Genomic DNA, 18,037 nt, shown 5'->3' on the forward strand with positions numbered 1-18,037 from the left:
CAGCCAATTGGTGGACAGGCTTCACCAATCGAAATGAAGTTTTTCCAGCCCAAAAACATGCTGGCCTGAATCAGCAAGTCTGCCACACTTGGTTTCTTGAGGCAGAAGAAAGAAGCCTCCTTTAGGTTGTGAACATGAACTCCATGAAACCCAGCCCCCTTCTGCTACTGCCCTGGAAATATTTGCCCTCTGGGGCTCTCGGATGCTTGACGGCCCAGCGCTGTAGACCAGAGTGGAGGCCCTGGATCCCTGCTGGGTGTTTGCCCAGCCTTAAAAAATAATGGCCTGGTAGCCAGAGGTGCTGGAGACCCATCCTGGAAGCTGGGGCGCTGGATGGCTGGCTGCAGCTGACAGCAGGGTAACATTTAAATAGAAAATGTTTATGCTATGTAAAATGTAAATATAAAAGATGGAGCTGTGAAATGCCTTGCCTGTGTTAATCCCACCGGTGTGGCTGCTTTATGCTCCTTGAGAGAGATGGGCTCAGGTGTCATCTGCCAGGGGCCCCACCAGCTAAACTAGCCAGGAGTCATTGCCCAGGTGGCCAATGGCTTTAACTAGGAGCCGTCTCGGTCCTTCTACCTAGATGTGTATGGTCAGCATCTCCGCAGACCAGCCTTGGGGGTAGTCTATATGTGGCACTCATGCTGCTTACCTCCTATTCATTATTTGTGGGCAGCTCTCTGAGTGGAGGCTCCAGAGCAGACCTGCTGGTCTGCGGTGCATGGTGCTAAAGTTGGCGGGATCTCCTCTCTGAATCTGCAGGTCCAAACAGAGCCCTCTCCGTGATGAGTTTTAGGCTTCGCCTCTGGTCTGGCCCCGCTGACTCCCAGTTGCTTGCTTCCAGCTGTGTGAGCTGTGACTGGTAACGGAGCCTGAGATATTGCAAAGCCCTTGGAAAATTGAGGTCTGTTCTCCATTTACAAGCACCAGGAGTTTGTCTGCTTGTCATCTGTGTGCATCTGGGCTACTCTCCCAAGATTTGGAGCTTCAGAGAGGCTGGACAGCCTGAAGCCCTGATGCTCCAAGGATAAGTGGTTGGGTGGCCAGCAGCATGGGAAAAGCTTGGCTGTGTCTTCCCAGTTCATAAAAGCAAAATCACCATTGCAACTGCAGCCAATGGAAACTCTTTATTTCACAGTCTCGGCAGCAGGATCAAGGACTGAACGAGACAAGAAGGAAGACTCCCTGCTTTATGCCTACATGGGGTCCTTGCAGGTCAGCTAAGTTAGCAGAAACATTTTGTGGGATGTTTCTCTGCTGTACCACTTGGGGAGGTCAGCAAAATACAGCAGTCCCAGCTTCTTTTGCTAGTGCTAATCTCACTGACAACTTCATAGAAAGATTAGGGTTGCACAGACAATAGAAAGGGATTAAATACTGGCATTTACCTGCTAGCAATTAAAGAGGGCTCAGATGAATAATTAAGAAGCGGGCAAGGAGAAAGTGGTATGAAGAGCCAGGAATGACTTGGGGGGTTTCTTTTTGAGACTTTAAAAGGTGCCACTGAATGGAAAAAGGGGGAGTTAAATGCAGATTCTGGCAGAAAGTGGAATGAAATAATAGATGATGATATTACTACAGAAGAGCAGTGTTGCTCAAAGCAAAGAGTTGCTCCTTCCTTCCTTGATGGTACCGTAAAGCCATAGTCATGAAACAAAGACCGTAGAAATGAGTGGAAAGACTGACATGGGCCAACTTGGGTCAAGACTTTAGAAGACCATGCCATCGCTTCTTCCAGCCCAACATGCTTCGAAGCAGTCTATAGTAATGCCTCAAACCCATGCTGGATGGCGTGTCAAGGGAAAGGGAATGCCCATTCGGGACCAGTGGGTGGTTTCCCGTACGGCACGGTTATTTTGGGGACAAATGCTGGAGACTGCAGGAACCAAACAGTCATTTAGTTTCTTAATTTTATTCAGAGAAGTGTGAGCACATGCCATACAGGGAATGACTGTAATTTCCCTCTTTTGGTGATAACCTCAACAGGATTTTGGAGGGGGAAATCCCCCTGCAATGCCAAATACTGTTATTTCATAGTTCTGGACCATAGGAGATGCTCCAGTGCTGGAGGACTGCTGGAAAGCAAAATCTTGCTTCGTATAAATGTGGGTACTGCTTACAGATTACAATGGAAAGGACATTCCCATAGCAACCTGCAAAAGAGACTTGTCTCTGTCTTCCCTTGTGATACCATCTCCAACACATCCTGCGTTCAAAGAAAAGAGATACTTTCTGCTTATGCGACTGGTGTGAGTCCTTAAGAGCTGGCCTGCTTGTGGAGTCCTGTATTCTCTCTCTATCTTCTTCTTTCGTTCTTTAGTATTTAAAAACTCACATGAAAATAAGAAGCCGAAATAAAATCCAGCAGATTTCCTCATGCCAAGTTTGTTTTCCAACTGCTTTGATGGAGAAATGAAAGCGAAGGAGAACTTGGAGATGAATCTCCATTGTTCCTCCTTTACGTGTCTCCTTTACGGTGGCCTTTTCTTTTGCACTGCTGATATCTTACTTCGCTGCTCCCAACCTTTCCCTTTGCCCGCAATAATCCTTCATTAATCCATAATCATCAGAGTTCCTGAATGGCTGCCATTGGGGGTGGGGGGTACAGACTGGTTTTTTTCTTTGAACATCTAACTCTGAGCCAGGAACAAGCGCTGGGCCTGGACAGTGGGAAGGAGGATGACTGATAAAGCAATTGGATGGAGATGGCTTTGGAAAATGGGAATGTGATTAGGAAATGCTTAATAGTATCCTCGCCTCTACAAGACATGAACATATCCTTCCCCCGCAGGGTATCAGCGTCGTCTTTGGGCAACACGTACTTCCGTTTTATGGTCTGGCTCGGTGCTATAAACTGACCTCTGCTGCCACCTCCTGCTGGAACATTTTGCGGCAACCCTGGAGGAGGCCTTGGCTTTCTCTGGCGATGGCCATGGGACGCGTGGGGGTTGTTCCCACCTGGTAGCAGCCTTCCCTGGTGGGAGATCCCCAGGGCACTTCCTTATGGTTGCAGTGGGCTGGAAGGGGATGTCTCCTATCTCTGCTCTGTTACTTGATGCCTTCTTCCTCTTCCTCCCCGTGGTCTTCATCACAGGGCAGCTTGGCTTCCCACTGTGGTCTTTTGTCCTTCCGGGTTGGGACTCATTGCGCACTGCTTGCCGAGGAGGCACCAAGCAGTGTTGGGGAGCAATGCTCTCCCTCTCAAGCCAACCTCAGTCCAGGTCTCCAGCAGCTGAAGTGGCAAAGAGGAGAACATAATATCCTAAAAAAGGGACCTTGGGAGGTCACATCTAGTTCACCCCACTGCTCCAAGCAGGACCAGCCCCAACTACATCATCCCGGCCAAGGCTTGGTCAAGATATCTTGCTGCTTCATCCCCGCCTTGGGCAGGGGCGGGAGGCTCTATGATCCTTCAGTCCCGTCCAGCCATACATGAAGGTCTGGAGACCGTGAAGGCTGGCGGGACTCATTTCTCTTGCTCTTTGTCTCTGGTGAGTCTTCTCCATGGTTCAACGTGGGTGCCCTGTGCACCCCATGCCCCTTTAGAGACCAGTCCTCAACCATGACCCTGTGCAGAGGTGGTCCGTCATCTCCTGATGTTGCCAGAGCAGTGGCACCTCTGCTGTGCTACTTGCAGTCCTTTTAGCTTTAGCAGGTTGATCCCAGTGCCCTGTTTCAGCTGCCTGGCGATTGCCACCACCACCGATATAGCCCCTGTAACAAACCTCCCTTCCTGTCCTGCACCCTTCATTGTCGGGGCTCGCGATGGGTAGGAGCTCAGGTTAAAGGAAATGCAATTGGAGGCTGAGTCCCAGGGAAACTGTACTCCTTGCCAGCATTTACTCCGAGGATAAATGCGACGCCGATTGCTTGCATTGCGGTGGTGCCCGAGTCCTGCTTACATCCCTCAGCCTTTTCGCCTAGATGACGATGGTTTCCAAGAGGGCAGCATGGAGGAAGCTGAATCAAGGACCAGGACCTTGTGGCACTGAGTAGTTTCATAGTTGTTGGGGGCTGGAAGGGACCTTGCAGATCATCAGGTCCAGCCCCCTGCACTTGGGCAGGAAAGACCCCTGGGATCAAATGAGCATCCAAACATTTTTGGAAACAACTCTAGCAAGAGGGGCCTCAAAACGTTTTCTGAAGATCTCCAGGGTGGACGAGTGGTACCGCTTCTGGGGGAGCCTGTTCCAAACCCTGGGTACTCGGCGTGCAAAGTTTTTCCTTATGTCTAGCCTGAAGCACTCTTCAATCAGCTTGTGCCCATTATTTCTTGTCCTCCCCTGGGCAGCCTGGGTGAAGAGATGCTTCCCCAAACCCTGATGTTTGCCCCTGATATACTTGTAGGCTGCCAGCAAGTCCCCTGTGAGTTTGCTCTCCTCCAGGCTGAACGTCCCAAGTCTCTCAGCCTCGCCTCGTACGTCTTGATCTCCAGGCCTCTAATCATGCGTGTGGCCTCCTCTGGACTCTCTCTCGAGCTTCTTCACATCAAACAGTCGTTCATACACCTTCATATGAGAGTCTGGAGCTGTGCTTCTCAACTGGGGACAGGTGAGATCTTTCTCAGGGTGTGAAGAGGTAAGAGCTCACTTGTCTCTGTCCAGCCCCATGCATGGGGAAATAAGCACTGTAATAAATAGACTTTTTTAATGCAGTACTGCTAAATTCAGAAACATCATGGAGGGTTGCTGCAAGGCTAAAATGGGTAAGAACCACTGGCTCAGAGGAGAAACAGGGCAAAGCCTTCATAAAGGAAATCTGTGAAAGTTTCATTCAGTTTTTCTTTATTGTTGCCAAATTCTTTTGGAACTTGAGGTTTTCTTCAACCAACCATCGCCCTGTTTAAAAATATCTGTCTATCTATCTATCTGTCTGTCTTTCTTGATATGGATGGATGGATCGATATCGATCCTTTGATCCACCCATATTGATATCGAGCCACCCATCTGTCTAGTTGTATTTTTAGTGGAAGTTTCTCACAATTTTCAGTTGAGCTTATCAGAAATGTTTGGACAGTTCCTTTTTGTCGGGGCCACGCCAACTGGTCCCATCAGAAGCAATTCATGGAAAAGTTTTGACAAAATTCCCTTTTCAAATATGCTTTGAAACATTTCCACATAAGTGAAATCTGTCATTTTGGGACTTCTGAATGTGGCAGGTCTATTTTTCATCTTAGGCTGACCTTGTGCTTTCAGATTTAAGGTAAAGAGAAGTTTGAACATCAAAACTGAAAAGAGGCATTTCAAAATCACTGACAGACGAGATTTGATTGACTTAAGGTGATTTCCCCACCCCAGCTTTTTAACTATAAAACTTGGAGGAAACTCTTTTGTTTGACCTGATATAAGATAGAGTTCTTAAAATAAAAAAAATAGTCGCAGGAAAAGCCTTGTGGGACAGAAAAAAAGCATTTCCTGTCCAGCTTTAATTTGCACTATTTTTTTTTTTTTAAAGAAAAATCAAGATTCAACATTTCTAAAGGTTTCACCCAGCTCTGCTCACGTGGGCATCCCCGCTCCTGACAGTACCAGCGCGCGGTTTCCATCCATCATCCCAGCCCGGCCAGCTAAGCACATTTAGACATTGAAGGCCCTCGGTGAGGAGAGGAGTGGGTTCATTTCTGGCTGTTTGCTAGTGATGTGCAACATAATTTTTCTCGGATCAAATGCCATGACTTTCTGCAGCGTTTGAGCTTGTTTTTCCATCTTGGGGTTTCTCTTGCCCAAATTTCCGAGGCAGTGCGTGGAGCTTGGGCGGGGTGGGAAACGCCGTCCAAGTGTTGGGCTCCAGATCTCCTCCTAGTTCAGGGCTGCTGCGATCCAGGGTTTCACTTCGGGCCCTTTGCTGCTGGAGACGCACAGTAAAATGAATCAGTGGAAAATTACTGATGCTGGATTAAAATGTGACGGAGGAGCTCCCGTCCTACTCACTGGCAGGGAAAGTTAGGCTCTTGAATGCCTGCGGTCGCTCCTGTCTCCGGGACTTAACCCCCCGGCATGTGAAAGTTTTAGAAGTGTGTAAGTCACTTGGGAGCCCGCGGGGAAATGAGGATGTTTAACCTCTGGAGTCAAGCTGAACCTACGGAGATGCCAGAGATGGAGTTGGAAACCTCCAGACCTAAGAAGTGCAAGTCATAATCGCTTGAGATAAGGACCCAGCCTCTGTAATGGGGGTGAGGTGGTAGAGACTTGTCTCCGAAAGGTGTGTTGGGCTAGCGGTGGGAGGGCACTGCCCGTGCAAATCCCACCAACAGGATCGCTCCCGATTCTGGAGGTGGGAAGAACCACCGCAAGGGACCAGCTGTTGCATTGACTGGGGATGGAGGAGGAGCATCACTCCAAAACAAAGACACGGGGTTGGTTGTTGGTGCCGGGAGTTTCGTGGGAGGGGGTGTTTGGGGTCACCTGAGTGGCGCTGAGCTGGGCAAGGAGCTAAGGCAAAGTGGGGCTGAGAGCTTCACAGCCACCCAGCCATGATGAGGATGGTGGGCCATGCCACAGGGGCAAGTTTCATTGCATGTGAGAGTCAGTGGTGTAGCCAGGTGCTGGTTCCTACCCCGGGCAAGGTGTAGTCACACCTGTGTGCTTGTGTGTTGGACATATGGCATTATTATGGTAACATGTACATATGAGAGACTGCCCATAAAGGCAGTATTGCCTGTCCCTTGCTGATATTCGACTCGGAGCAGAGCCCGTTCCTGGGTCACGGCAGGGCTGATCAGGGGATAAGGAGGTGGTACGTGGGGGTTGCTCCCTGGTTGGAGATATTGGTGGATGCATAACACATGCTATCTCTTACCAGTGGGTTACACCCCCATCGAGCCCAGTCTCACCCCGATAAGACCTGGGTGGAGGCAGTCCCAAAGCTACCACACCTGCACAATCAAACAGCAGGGAACCAGCTACAACCACGTTCTGCCTCTATGACACTTTTTCACTTTGCAGCTGCTACTCTGAACGTATGCCCTGAACTTTTGCAAATCGACTGGCTTCAACTGTTCCCACTTCCTTGCTCACTTTCTTTCTGGATGGACTCCTTTGAGAGACAAGAGGACACCCACCCTGAGCAGGTTGTGAGCTTTCCATAAGACATCAGGTTTCTCTTTTTCTCCCAGTCATTGTCATCTGAGCGTCCTGGTCGGTCATCCTGAATTTTGGATGTGCCGCCTGGTCTGACTTCTCCGCTGACCGGACCGCCTGAGATTAAGAGCCAGGTTCTTGACACAGCTCATCTGGAACAGGTAAGCCCCCCAAATATGCCTTCCACTATGAAGGTGTCATTGCTGTAGTCATCCAAAGAGAGAGTGAATGGTGGAAGCTGGAGAAGAAGTGGTAGCAGGGAAAATGTATGCTTCAAACCCAGAGCGCCTTCGCCTCTGGTGCAAGAGGCAAGGCTTTCTTAGGGGGATATCTTTTATTAGACCAGCTATGTAATTGGGATCAAGATCTGAATACAAGACGTTCTTCGTTGGGTCTCTGATATCATTTGTACACCCCCGTTTGCTTGTGATGCCAATGGGAAAGATGCCGCCTGTTTGTTATAGGGCCTTGGGGCTTCATTTTTTCCTCTGACCCTCCTTTCAGGGACGGTTGTTTTTCCTGTTGTGAAAAGCACCATGTAATTTTATTCTCATCTCTCTGCCCTTTGCTACTGGTGAAAGACATGAGGGCCAGTGGGCAGCATTTGTGTTAAAGAGGAAGAGCCTGACTTAGCAAAGGCAAGGAGCATCCATTAGTTGACTTGAATTAACTCTCAGAAGAAAGCCAGGAAAAATATAGGAGCTGGGCAGGGGACAGGGGAGGGGGGAGAAAATGTCCTTCTCCTGGCTGTTTTGCAGGAGCATTTTCACCTTGCTTTTCACCTCTTGGTTGTCCACTGTATGAAGGGTCCAGGGGTCATTTGCTGTCTGCAAAGCATCCTCTCTCTGCCTTCACTAGCATGGCAGAGCCTCTTTTTTAGTGCTCAGGAGGGAAAGGCTTCTTACATATGTGTTACAAACACTTGGGTTAGGAATCAGCTGTTGTCCTTAGTAATTTCCTTTGGGAGCATTCACACTTGTAGAGGTGGCATAGCTTTATGGGAGGAAAAGGGGCCTGTTATAACCTCCCCCCTTTCTATCAAGGTACAGGGGCTGCCACCACTAGATGTCTTGTGCTTGTCTGTCCTCAAAATGATACCCCTGGGAGGTAGGGGAATACTATTACCCCACCCTACAGCTGGGGAGATGGTGGGTGACTTGCCAAAGGTCACATAGGGCATATGTGGCAGCACCAGGAGTTGAGACAGAGTCCCAGGCTGGTACTTTAAGATCCCTTTCCTGAGCGCCGTGGCTTTGCCATCACCTGTCCTTGCGGCTCTTCTCAGGCAGGCTTTAACAGCAGGCCCTGTGGGAGTTAAGGAAGATGCTTGTCCTGGTGAAGAGGAAAAAGCAATCATGAAACACTATAACCAGAAGGAAACACGAATACATCCTGCTTACCACCAAGCAGACTATTCCAACTTTTCTCTGAGCCTCATCGGCATATGAAATGAACTTTTCTAAAGAGGAGCTTTTACCACACCTTCAACTCTCCTAGGAAATATGAACTTTCATTTCTACCCAGGAGAACTTTTACAGTCTTTTCTCTGATGCCTGGCCAAGGGTGTTTGTACCCCAAAGCTTGCAATTAAATAATTTTTTTGTGCAAATATCCAGTTGGTCTAATAGAAGATATCACCTCTACCATGGGTCCTGATTGCTTTGTCGTGGATGGTGACGGTCCCCAACCGAGTGAGGTCTCTTGAGCCAGTGTTGTGTGACATGTGACAGCAACAGGGAGCAGGTCAGCCCATCAAAATTTCAGGTTTCCATTCAAAAGGCTCATTTCAGAGTTGATTCCTCAGTTCAGACCGGGGGTTGGAGTTGTATTTGGTGGTTATGCCCAAAGCTTGACGCCGTATAGGACTGAATTTTTGAGAACTTTAAGCCAAATGACTGAAGCAGACCAAAGGGGATGGAGTTGTCCCCTGTAACCTGAAACGTCTCACTGGTAGGAGGTTGTGAGTACAAAGCTGTTATGTATTGATGATAAAATACTGGATCATTATTCCCTGCTGGGCAATTTGCTCTGGAAGGTTATTTCATTGTCTTAATCATGCTGTCATGAATAGGCTCGGGTGGATGTGCGCTGTCTACTGGAGGGGTTCACGTTTCCAGCTGTGTGTCCTAAGCCCTATACACAAAGCTGCTCAGGGAGAGTCTCCTTTAGCTCAGGTGGTAGTTAGTATTGTGGTGATTTTGTTGCAAGAAACTCCTCGGTGTAAGAGCAAAGAGGTGTAGCTATGGATTGATCTCAGTCTTCACCAGTAACCTGTGCCTTACCAGGGCACCCCACTCCCTGCTCACCAGCCCCGTAGACTATCTTCTGGTTCGCGGGTACCAGCCATGCCCTGCTCTGGCTGTAGGTACGGCCTTTCCTTTAGACTGGAAACCTCTAGCTTTGCAATGAGCATTGCACACCAGCTCATCCCTGTACTGAGATTGCTCCATGCCCTTTCGCTTTCCTCCACTGGAGAACAGACAGTTTTCCTGCAAATAACTGGGAGGGAATCCCAAATCCCAGAGCCTCCCAGCACACGAACTATAATCCCTAACACTTTGTGGTTGCTGCAGTGAGGGTGTCTGAGGATGCTCACAGGTGTGCTAGCCTAACCCAGGTGTCCTCACTTGGGTGTGCATCACCCAGGTGACCTGTGCACTGAAGATATAAGCTGTATTTTAAGCCTGAGGATCCCAGGAAGAAACTCTTCCTTGCATGGAGCTATTGCTAACCTGTTCCCAGAACACCTGGAGGTTCAGGGTATGAGCTATGGGGAGGGAGGAGGTTCCTCATCGTGGGAAATGACCGAAAATGACACCTTGCTGGGGGTGGATGATGTGGTGGGGTGGAAATGCCGTGCCGGTTGCCACCCTAGTGAAAGGCGAGTTTGGTACCCCCAGCCCCCACAACCTGGCTGTAACCCCAGTGAGGGCATAAAACGAGCACGGCTCTGAGCTTGTGGACAGCATGGGGCTCCCACCTCCCTGGGACTTCGGAGGCAATTCTCAGCTTCTTCCTGACTGTGATTCATTGTCCTGGAAAGGCACGACCTTGCTTTGCTGAGTTCGCCCCAAATCTTGCACGTCCAGGTCTCATCTGCGACGTGGGGTGTGGAGCACTCAAAGGGGCCGGCACGTTCCCCTCGCCAGGCCCCGGCATTGCACAGCCTGTGGCTTTCACCCTTGTCTCTCCACTGAAGCCAGCCGTGGATTACAGCAGGTCTAGACGGAGCAGTGGGTGCCGCAGCCTCTGGTGACGCATTAGCATCCTCGTACAAGGAGGCACTATGTCCCGCGGTGGACCCAGACCCCATCCTCAGCCCTTCCTTTCAGCAGGGGGGACGCCGAGCTCTAAAACATCCTCTGCCTCGGAGACGATGCTAATGGAGGTGAAAGTATTTTCCGCTCTCCGTTTTAAGTGGTCCCCGTTGGGGCTGGGACTCTTCCAGCGAGTGGCAGCAGCCACCGGCAAAGGTGAACTTGACTTTGCTACAAACCCTCCTCCCTGCAGCAGCCCAAGCGGCCGTGCCAGCGCTGGCTCCCTTTGTTCGGATTATTTATTGAAGGTGAACTCCTTGAGCACACAGCGTGATGTGCGCTCCCGAGTGCCAGCGCGGGCCCGGGAGGGGCCTTGGAGGAAAGCGTGCCACGGGGTAAAACCGTGGCATGTGCTGCAGAGAGCGGTGGGGCCAGTGCGGGGTCTTGAGCTGCGCTACGAGGAAACTCGGGTGGGGTGGGAGTGAGGGGCAGTACCCGGGGTATTGGGGTAAGGCACTTGCTACGTTCTCCCGACACCTCCCCATGGATGATGCACAGACCATGGCAGGGATGAAATGGTTTTTTTAAGCCATCACGCTCCTTGAAATTAAGGGAAGGGATGCATTAACACGGCTGGCCGAACATTTTTGTCATTAAAGCTTTTCATAGAAAATGAAGGTTGGAAGGGACCTCGGGAGGTCGCATCTCGTCCACCCCCCTGCTCCAAGCAGGACCAGCCCCAACTCCATCATGCCAAAAGCTTTGTGTCTTATAATTTCCAAGAATGGAGACTCCACCACCGCTCTGGGGAGTCTGTCCCAGTGCTTCACCACCCTCCTCGTGAGAGGTTTTCCTAATATCCAACCTCAACTTCCCTTGCTGAAACTTGCGCCCATTGCTCCTTCTGTCACCTGCCCCCACTGAGACCAGCCCAGCTCCATCCTCTTTGCAACCACCCTGCAGGGAGGTGAAGGCTGCTATTCAATCCCCCTCGGTCTTCTCTCCTCCAGACTCAATCAGTCCAAATCCCTCAGCCTCTCCTCACCAGTCATGTGTCCCAACTACTTCAAAATTTCGCCCTTCCATCCCCAAATGCAGTGCACATAAGATTACTTCAAGTCCACACTGTGGTTTAGGGGCAAGCTGACTCCTGGGTTCCCGGCCCCTTTCCCCAACCACCCTAGGCTGCCTTGGTTGTTGTAGGCAGTTGCAGAAACAGTCAGTTAAGCCTTAGAGAAAAAGGTTTGTGTAGGATTTAGGGCAAGGGACTAAGACCTAGTACATGCGGCTTTCTGTTCCCAGCTGTGCCGCTGCCTTGGCTCAGGGCAGTCACGGCCTTCTTGCCCCCTCTGCAAGGGGGAGAGAACAGCAGCTTGTTATCAGGGGCATGCTGAGCCGTCATTAACCTGTATTATGGGGCCTGAGATCCACCAATGAGCAGCAGCATCGAGGCATTTGGGGATGGGACAGAGGCTATATTCACGTGCGCCGTGCGTCCGCTGGCGGAGATCATGGAGAGTGCTTCATACCTTCCCATCCAACCAGTGCAGGTGTTGCTGTTATGACCTGTCTTACCTGCCTGATAGCCGGAGGTAGGCAGTGAGAGGGAGAAATGCATCGCTTCCAATGTGCTAGCTGCTTTCCAGCTGCATGATGTCCTGTGTATTGGCCTGGTTTGGTTTGGTGCCTTCGCAGTTTGCCCTAGGTGGCATGCACATAGCTGCGACCACTGCAGGTTATGGCCCGTCAGCACCATCAGGGATTTTGTTCCCCTGTGACCAAATAAAATTGCCCCGTGCACATACCTGTCAGCAGTGAGATGGAGGAGGAGGAGGAGGGAAGGCCCTCACGCCCCTTAGACCCACACCTAGTGATTAGGGCACCTTTCCAGCAATGCCACCTCCGAGCATGACGGCCTTGTGCAGCTCATTACAACCTCCTTGGCTTTGGTTTCACACCGCACTTGCTCTTGTGACTAATATCCATGGGGTTGGAAGTGGTTGGCAGGGCAGCAGTGGTTTTATTTTAAATTGCACTGAGAGCAAAATGTAGCCCAGGTTTCCAGCATCATTAGCTGCCCCACTTTGCTTGTAGCAGGGCACAGCTGCCTCGGCGAGACCGGCTGCACTGTCTCCTCTTTGATATCTTCCTTTGATCTGTGCTGGTGCTGGTGTTCCCTGATCCTTACAGCTAAATTGCACAATTCAGTGCAGCTCTGTGTAGCTGACCTTAGCAGTAAAGGCCTCTGTGATTTCAATACAAAGCACTTTCCAGGAAACGGGCTGCTCAGTTCTCTGACAATGCAGAAGGCCAGCCGGCTAGGGAGCGGAGAGGAACGTGGGCGGTTCAGCTAGCAGGAACGGCTGTAAGGAAGATGTTTGTGTCGACCTCGGGTTAATTGCAAAGTATTCAAAGGGCTTTGTTTTGCTTAATTTTGAGGTTAGAAGTTCCCTGGGATTTTGTGCAGAGTGCACGAAGCACCGGGCCTCCTTTGAAGTGAACACAAGGAAAGGGTGCAGATGGCACAGGAGCCGCGACAGAGACAACATCATCCGCGTGTGTTAATAGCTGGTGCAGCAAGGATGGGGCCTCGCGCTTGCTCCGCCTGCCCGAGAAGTCTCTCGTGCCTGAGATGATCTGTATTAGGACACGACTCTGGCGGGGGATGCTCCTCTTCTGTGAATTTGCATCACAGGCCGGAAAACAGGGATTCGGGGGTCCCACCTAGGGGCAGAGCTGGTCTGCGGGGAGGCATTACGCTCCCTACCGCACTGAGGTGTTGCCAGTCTATTAGAAAATGGACAGCATCAGTAATGTGGGCATTGCAATCCACTGTAAGAGAAGCCCAGGTTCTGCAGTGAGCCCAGCGACGCTCCCGTTGTCTGCCTTCGTTTAGCTTGCCGTCGTTTCAGAGGCCTCGTCTTGGTGCTGGGGTAGTTTGAAATACAAATGCATGATGTGCAACAGGGGGGTGTAGGTTGTAGCCGTGTTGGCCTGAGGACATAGGCAGACGAGGTTCTTTGGGTCAATCCGATATCTTTTATTAGACCAACGTAAATAGTTGGAGAACAATTTTTAAGCGAGCTTTCCATTTGAACTATATAAGTTGATGTGCAACAGAGGACTCTGCAAACTAGCTCCCTGATCCTCTGGCTGAAAGGGCTGGATCTGCTCCTGGTATAGGTCCAGAGCAGTGTTGGCTACGAGTCTGCCAGCTGGGGATCCCTGCCCCAAATGCACCCCTTCCCCACTGCCCGTGGCTTCGCAGCTTAGGGAGTGAGTGGTGTAGGGACTATTTCTTCCCCATCTTTCGTGCCAAGGGATTTGCAGCATAGCCACAATAAGCCATTGAAGCAGCAGGACTTGGCAGGGAGAGAGAATCCTGCTTGCTCTATCTGCGGGGATGATTGCACTGCAAAACACGGCATGTCCCTACCTGGCCAGCTCGGGTTCAGGTAGTGCTGAGGACTCGCCAACGTGGGTTCAGATGAATTAAATCCATTAGGGGTGAACCTGGTGTTGAATAAATGGAGTTTAGTGCCACTGCCGCTCTCGCCCATCCCCTCCCTGAGGTTAACCAGCTGAGTTAGCATACCTGGCTGTCCCTCTGTGTGGGTCAGCATGCACAGGGGAGGCTGGGACACTTCGCTCTGTTCCCTCGGCACCAGGGAGCGCTTTGTTTGCACGCAGGGCGCGAGCTGCAGCCCCGTCAGGAAGTCAGGAACGTCCTTGTACTGAGAGGGGACCTCAGAGGCAGAGCAAGGGTTAACAGAAAGTCAAGGACAAATCAGGTGCTCAGGATCCAGGGATTAGCCTTTTGGGCTGCACAAGGATTGATAGATTTTTAAAGCCGAGCAGGACCGTGGGACCATCTGGTTTCACCTCCGGAGTAACACAGGGCAGAGGACTCCACCCTGTTCCCGCTGTATTTCACTGGGCAGCTTGCGTCTGGCTAAAGCATCGCCGCCAGAAGAGCATCCAGTCTTGTTCTGAAGCCCAGAAGAGAAGGACAAGCTTTGTTGTATAGTCCAACGGGTAGTCACCCGCATCCCTGAATATGAGGGCTTTAGTTTAGATAGAAAAAGCAAATAGGCTTCCAGCCCCTGGTTCTTGCTCCACCTTTCTCAGCTAGATTCAAGAGCCCTCCTAGCACCTGGTATTTTCTCCATGTGGCAGCGCTTAAAACCATAAGCAAGCCATTTCTCAGCCTTCTTTTTGCAGATGAATTGCATTCGAGGCCTCTTGCCAACACACCTGATCAGCTTTGGCTGTGTCTACATGTGTGGTTATGTGCGCCTAAACTCAATGCACCTCTGTTTAAGGTGCATTAAGTTGATTTCAGCGTGTGTCTACACATAGACATGCTAATGTGCATTCAGGTGCATTAAGCTTAGGCTGGCATAACTAAGCTGCATTCGCCCGCGTGCAGCCATGCTAATGCTCATTAATGCAGTGTGCGTCCATTGACGTAGTGGCTTAGCTATGCCAGCCTAAATTTGGTACTTGCTTTAAGTACCATCTGCCACATCTGCTTTAAGCAAGTACCAAATATAGGTGGGATTAGCCTAAAATCACCATTTTTAAGGTGCATTAAGGGCACTCAGATGTGGACACGCCCTTACTGTGCCTTAAAAATGGCAATTTTAGGCTAATCCTGCTTAAAAGCGCCATGTGTAGACAAGCCCATTGTGTAGTAATTGTCACCATGTACTCCAGGAGTAAACAGCACCTTGCCAAAGAGAAGAGCCAGCGCACGTTTTGGCCAGCCCTCTCTATTCAGCCATAAACCAACCCCCTGAAAGACTTCAGCTGAGTATCCTGAGCTGTTATCATTACTTGCTTCCAACTTCATCCTTTATCCTTTCTTGGACTGGTTGAGTTCCCCCAGAAGAAGTCCCTGGGCTTCATATAATTCAAGAATCAGGCACAATGGAGAAAGCTGCAATTTCCTTTCTGCTGAACATCACCATCAAGGCTTGGTTGTGTCGGGCAGGGCATCCTCAAATTGCTTTGGGACCAGGTCCCAAGTTATAGCCCCCAAGGACTGCAGAAGGCCTGGGCAGTGCTTGGAGGTGTGTCTGGGGAGGAAGGAAGGTGTATAGTGGACCTAGGTGCACAGGACCGAGACTGAGGAACTTCCACTCCCGTTCTCCAGTGCTTTTCTAGCACTCCTGGGGAATGCTGCCCAGGTTAGTCAAGCTCTCCACCCTTATACAGGGGGAAACGCATCTCCTTCTCAAAGGGAACCTCGTGAGACCGAGCTATTATTTGTAGAGCACTTTGAGATCTTTGCATGGAGAGTGCTGCTGAAGGGTCCGGCGATACTATCGTGTCCTGTCCCGTCTGTGCCATTAACAAGTGGAGCGGAGCGGTGTTTGGAAGGCCCAAAGCACAGAGAACAATAGTGGGTTTAAGCACGCGTTTGTTTTTGCCAAGTTTGGATGGCTGGCACACACTTGCGTTTCATTTAGCATTCATCTAAAGGATCCGATCAAACATTTTGGTGACTTTTCAAACGTTTGTTTTGCTTGGGGATTTTTTTTCCAGGCTGTTGACATGTGGGAGGATGAAAACAACCAGGAGTTCGAGACAGAAGAACTGGAAGAGAAACACGGTGGGGACATTCCTGAGCCCAGGCTGGCTACCGATGTGAAGGACCCTTCTGCATCTGCCTCATCTGCTTCTTACCCAAGGCCTCATGTCAAGCAGTTCATGGCAAGGAAATTTTTCGTGACCAGGGTAGGTAATCCCTGGCACCAGGTCACCCCCTTTGCTTGCAATTCTGCACTGAGGGTGGCTTTGGGTCTGGGTTGATGACACAGATGTGAACACGTAACACAATTACTGGAGCCATTTGGATGGAGGGTGCTGCTAAAAGATCCAGCAATGCTATTATGTCCTGTCACTAGGAAGGGGAGGACATGCTAGAAAGCAGCCCTCCATGCAAAATCCACATGGATAACTGAGAAGCGTCTTAAAGAGGGATCTGTCTAAGCTGGGAATTTCCCTAAATTCCACTAATCAATGGCCAGGCTCCTTACAAAAATTTTTTACTGGTATAGTTAGCTCCTGCTTACAATGGGGATAAACCAGGTCTTAGTTAGTTGAGGCTTGGGTTTTGCATTGCTGCAACTGTTTCTTCTGCCAGGCACGGGTGATTGGAGTGCCCAAAATAGATCTCCGCCCAAATTACTATAGTTAGTTTGCCCTGGATTTAGGACTCCGTTAAGGTTCAGGAGAAATGTCTGTAAGTTAGCATGCAGCGATGCAGAAAACCCCTTTCCCCCAGTGCCAGTTGCTACAAAATAGGACTGCACAATTTTCCTGTTAAATATATTGACTTGGCTGGTGTCTCCTGGCTGTTTGAGCTCACTGGTTGTATAAGCCTGGCTCTCCTGGAGATGTTGAGCAACTTGAGTTTCTCTGGCTTCAGTGGTAGCTAAAGTTGCTCTGCATCTCGACCGAGGCCTTTAATTTGTGCTTTTATCTAAAGCCAGGGCAGCGTGCTTTCCTGGAAGAAGAAAATAGCACCCGGGTGGACAACTTGGGGTCTGTTATGAATAGGATCATTGCTGATCCAAAGCAGTGCCTTGCAAAAGGAACTATGCTTAATCTCCACTGAGAAGGAATTTTTATGGTGCCTTCACATTACTTTCCACGAGCTATCGTCCCTCAAAGCCAAAAGGCTGGGGCATTGGAGGCGAGAAAATTATGTCTAAACTGAAATCTGAGCACATAAATGACAGGCAGATGAACAGGGCTAAGCCTATATGATCGGTTACTATTTAATTAACAGCTCCTTGTCACCTTTTTATAGCTTGCACTCTCTTGCAGGCAGCAGGACTCTAATAAGCAGGCTCTAAGCACCCTGTTACATGGTGAGATGCGTTTGACTCTTAAGACATCGGTTCAGATCTTGCCAACACGCGGTTTGCTGCAGGTTATCAGGTATCCCCACAGGGGTCTAGCTCCAATATCACGCTGCCCCCTGAGCATCTCTTTAGGCAGGAATCAAGGGGTGCCTAGAGCAAGTTTGTGCTGCCATCCTGAGCCCACATTTATTTCTGTGGCTGGATGTAGATGGTCACGGCCTCCCTAGTGCTAAGGCTATATTATCCTTTCCTTATTGAGGATGTGGTCCAGGCTTCCTGGAAATGAGTGGCAAGATTCCTATTGATTTCACTGGGCTTCAGCATTGACTCCTGGAAAGCTTGCTAAGACAGGCAAGGACTGACCACAGTGAGGCCAGTTAGTCTTACCTCGGTCCTGGGCAAGCTTTTTGAGAGCGTTATCCTGGTGCATGTCCATGAGGGGCCGGGGGGAGATGATGCTCAGGGGCAACCAGCACGGGTTCATCAGTGGCAGGTCCTATCAGATCAACCTGGTGGCCTCCTACAACCAGGTCACCACATCCTTAGCTGTAGGGGTAGCAGTGGACATCGTCTTCCTGGACTGTCGGCAGGCCTTCGACACTGTCTCTCACCCCGTTCTCAGTAAGAAACTGGGGGCTGTGGTGTCGACCCCCCCACAGTCAGATGTGTCCCAACTGGCTGGAGGGCCACACCCAGAGAGCGGTGATGGACGGGGCATGCTTGCCCCAGAGGGATGTGGGCAGGGGGATCCCCAGGGCTCGGTCCTCGGGCCCGCACTGTTCAACATCTTCATCAGTGACTTGGACGAGGGGGTAAAAAGCACCTG

General features: G+C 50.3%; 1 protein-coding gene across 1 annotated transcript in view; it reads left to right on the forward strand.

The window, feature by feature from the left end:
* Positions 1–15,891: 15,891 nt before the first annotated feature.
* The window catches only part of TPRG1 (tumor protein p63 regulated 1), a 53,876-nt gene continuing 51,730 nt past the window's right edge, over positions 15,892–18,037 (forward strand). The window contains exon 1 of the mRNA XM_019532540.1: positions 15,892–16,078. Within this exon, the coding sequence (XP_019388085.1) occupies positions 15,896–16,078 (183 nt within the window). The 5' untranslated portion in view covers positions 15,892–15,895. The remainder of the gene's footprint in view (positions 16,079–18,037) is intronic.

This window comes from Crocodylus porosus, unplaced genomic scaffold, assembly GCF_001723895.1.
Source record: "Crocodylus porosus isolate Cpor-Errol unplaced genomic scaffold, CroPor_comp1, whole genome shotgun sequence".
Lineage (NCBI taxonomy): Eukaryota > Metazoa > Chordata > Crocodylia > Crocodylidae > Crocodylus > Crocodylus porosus.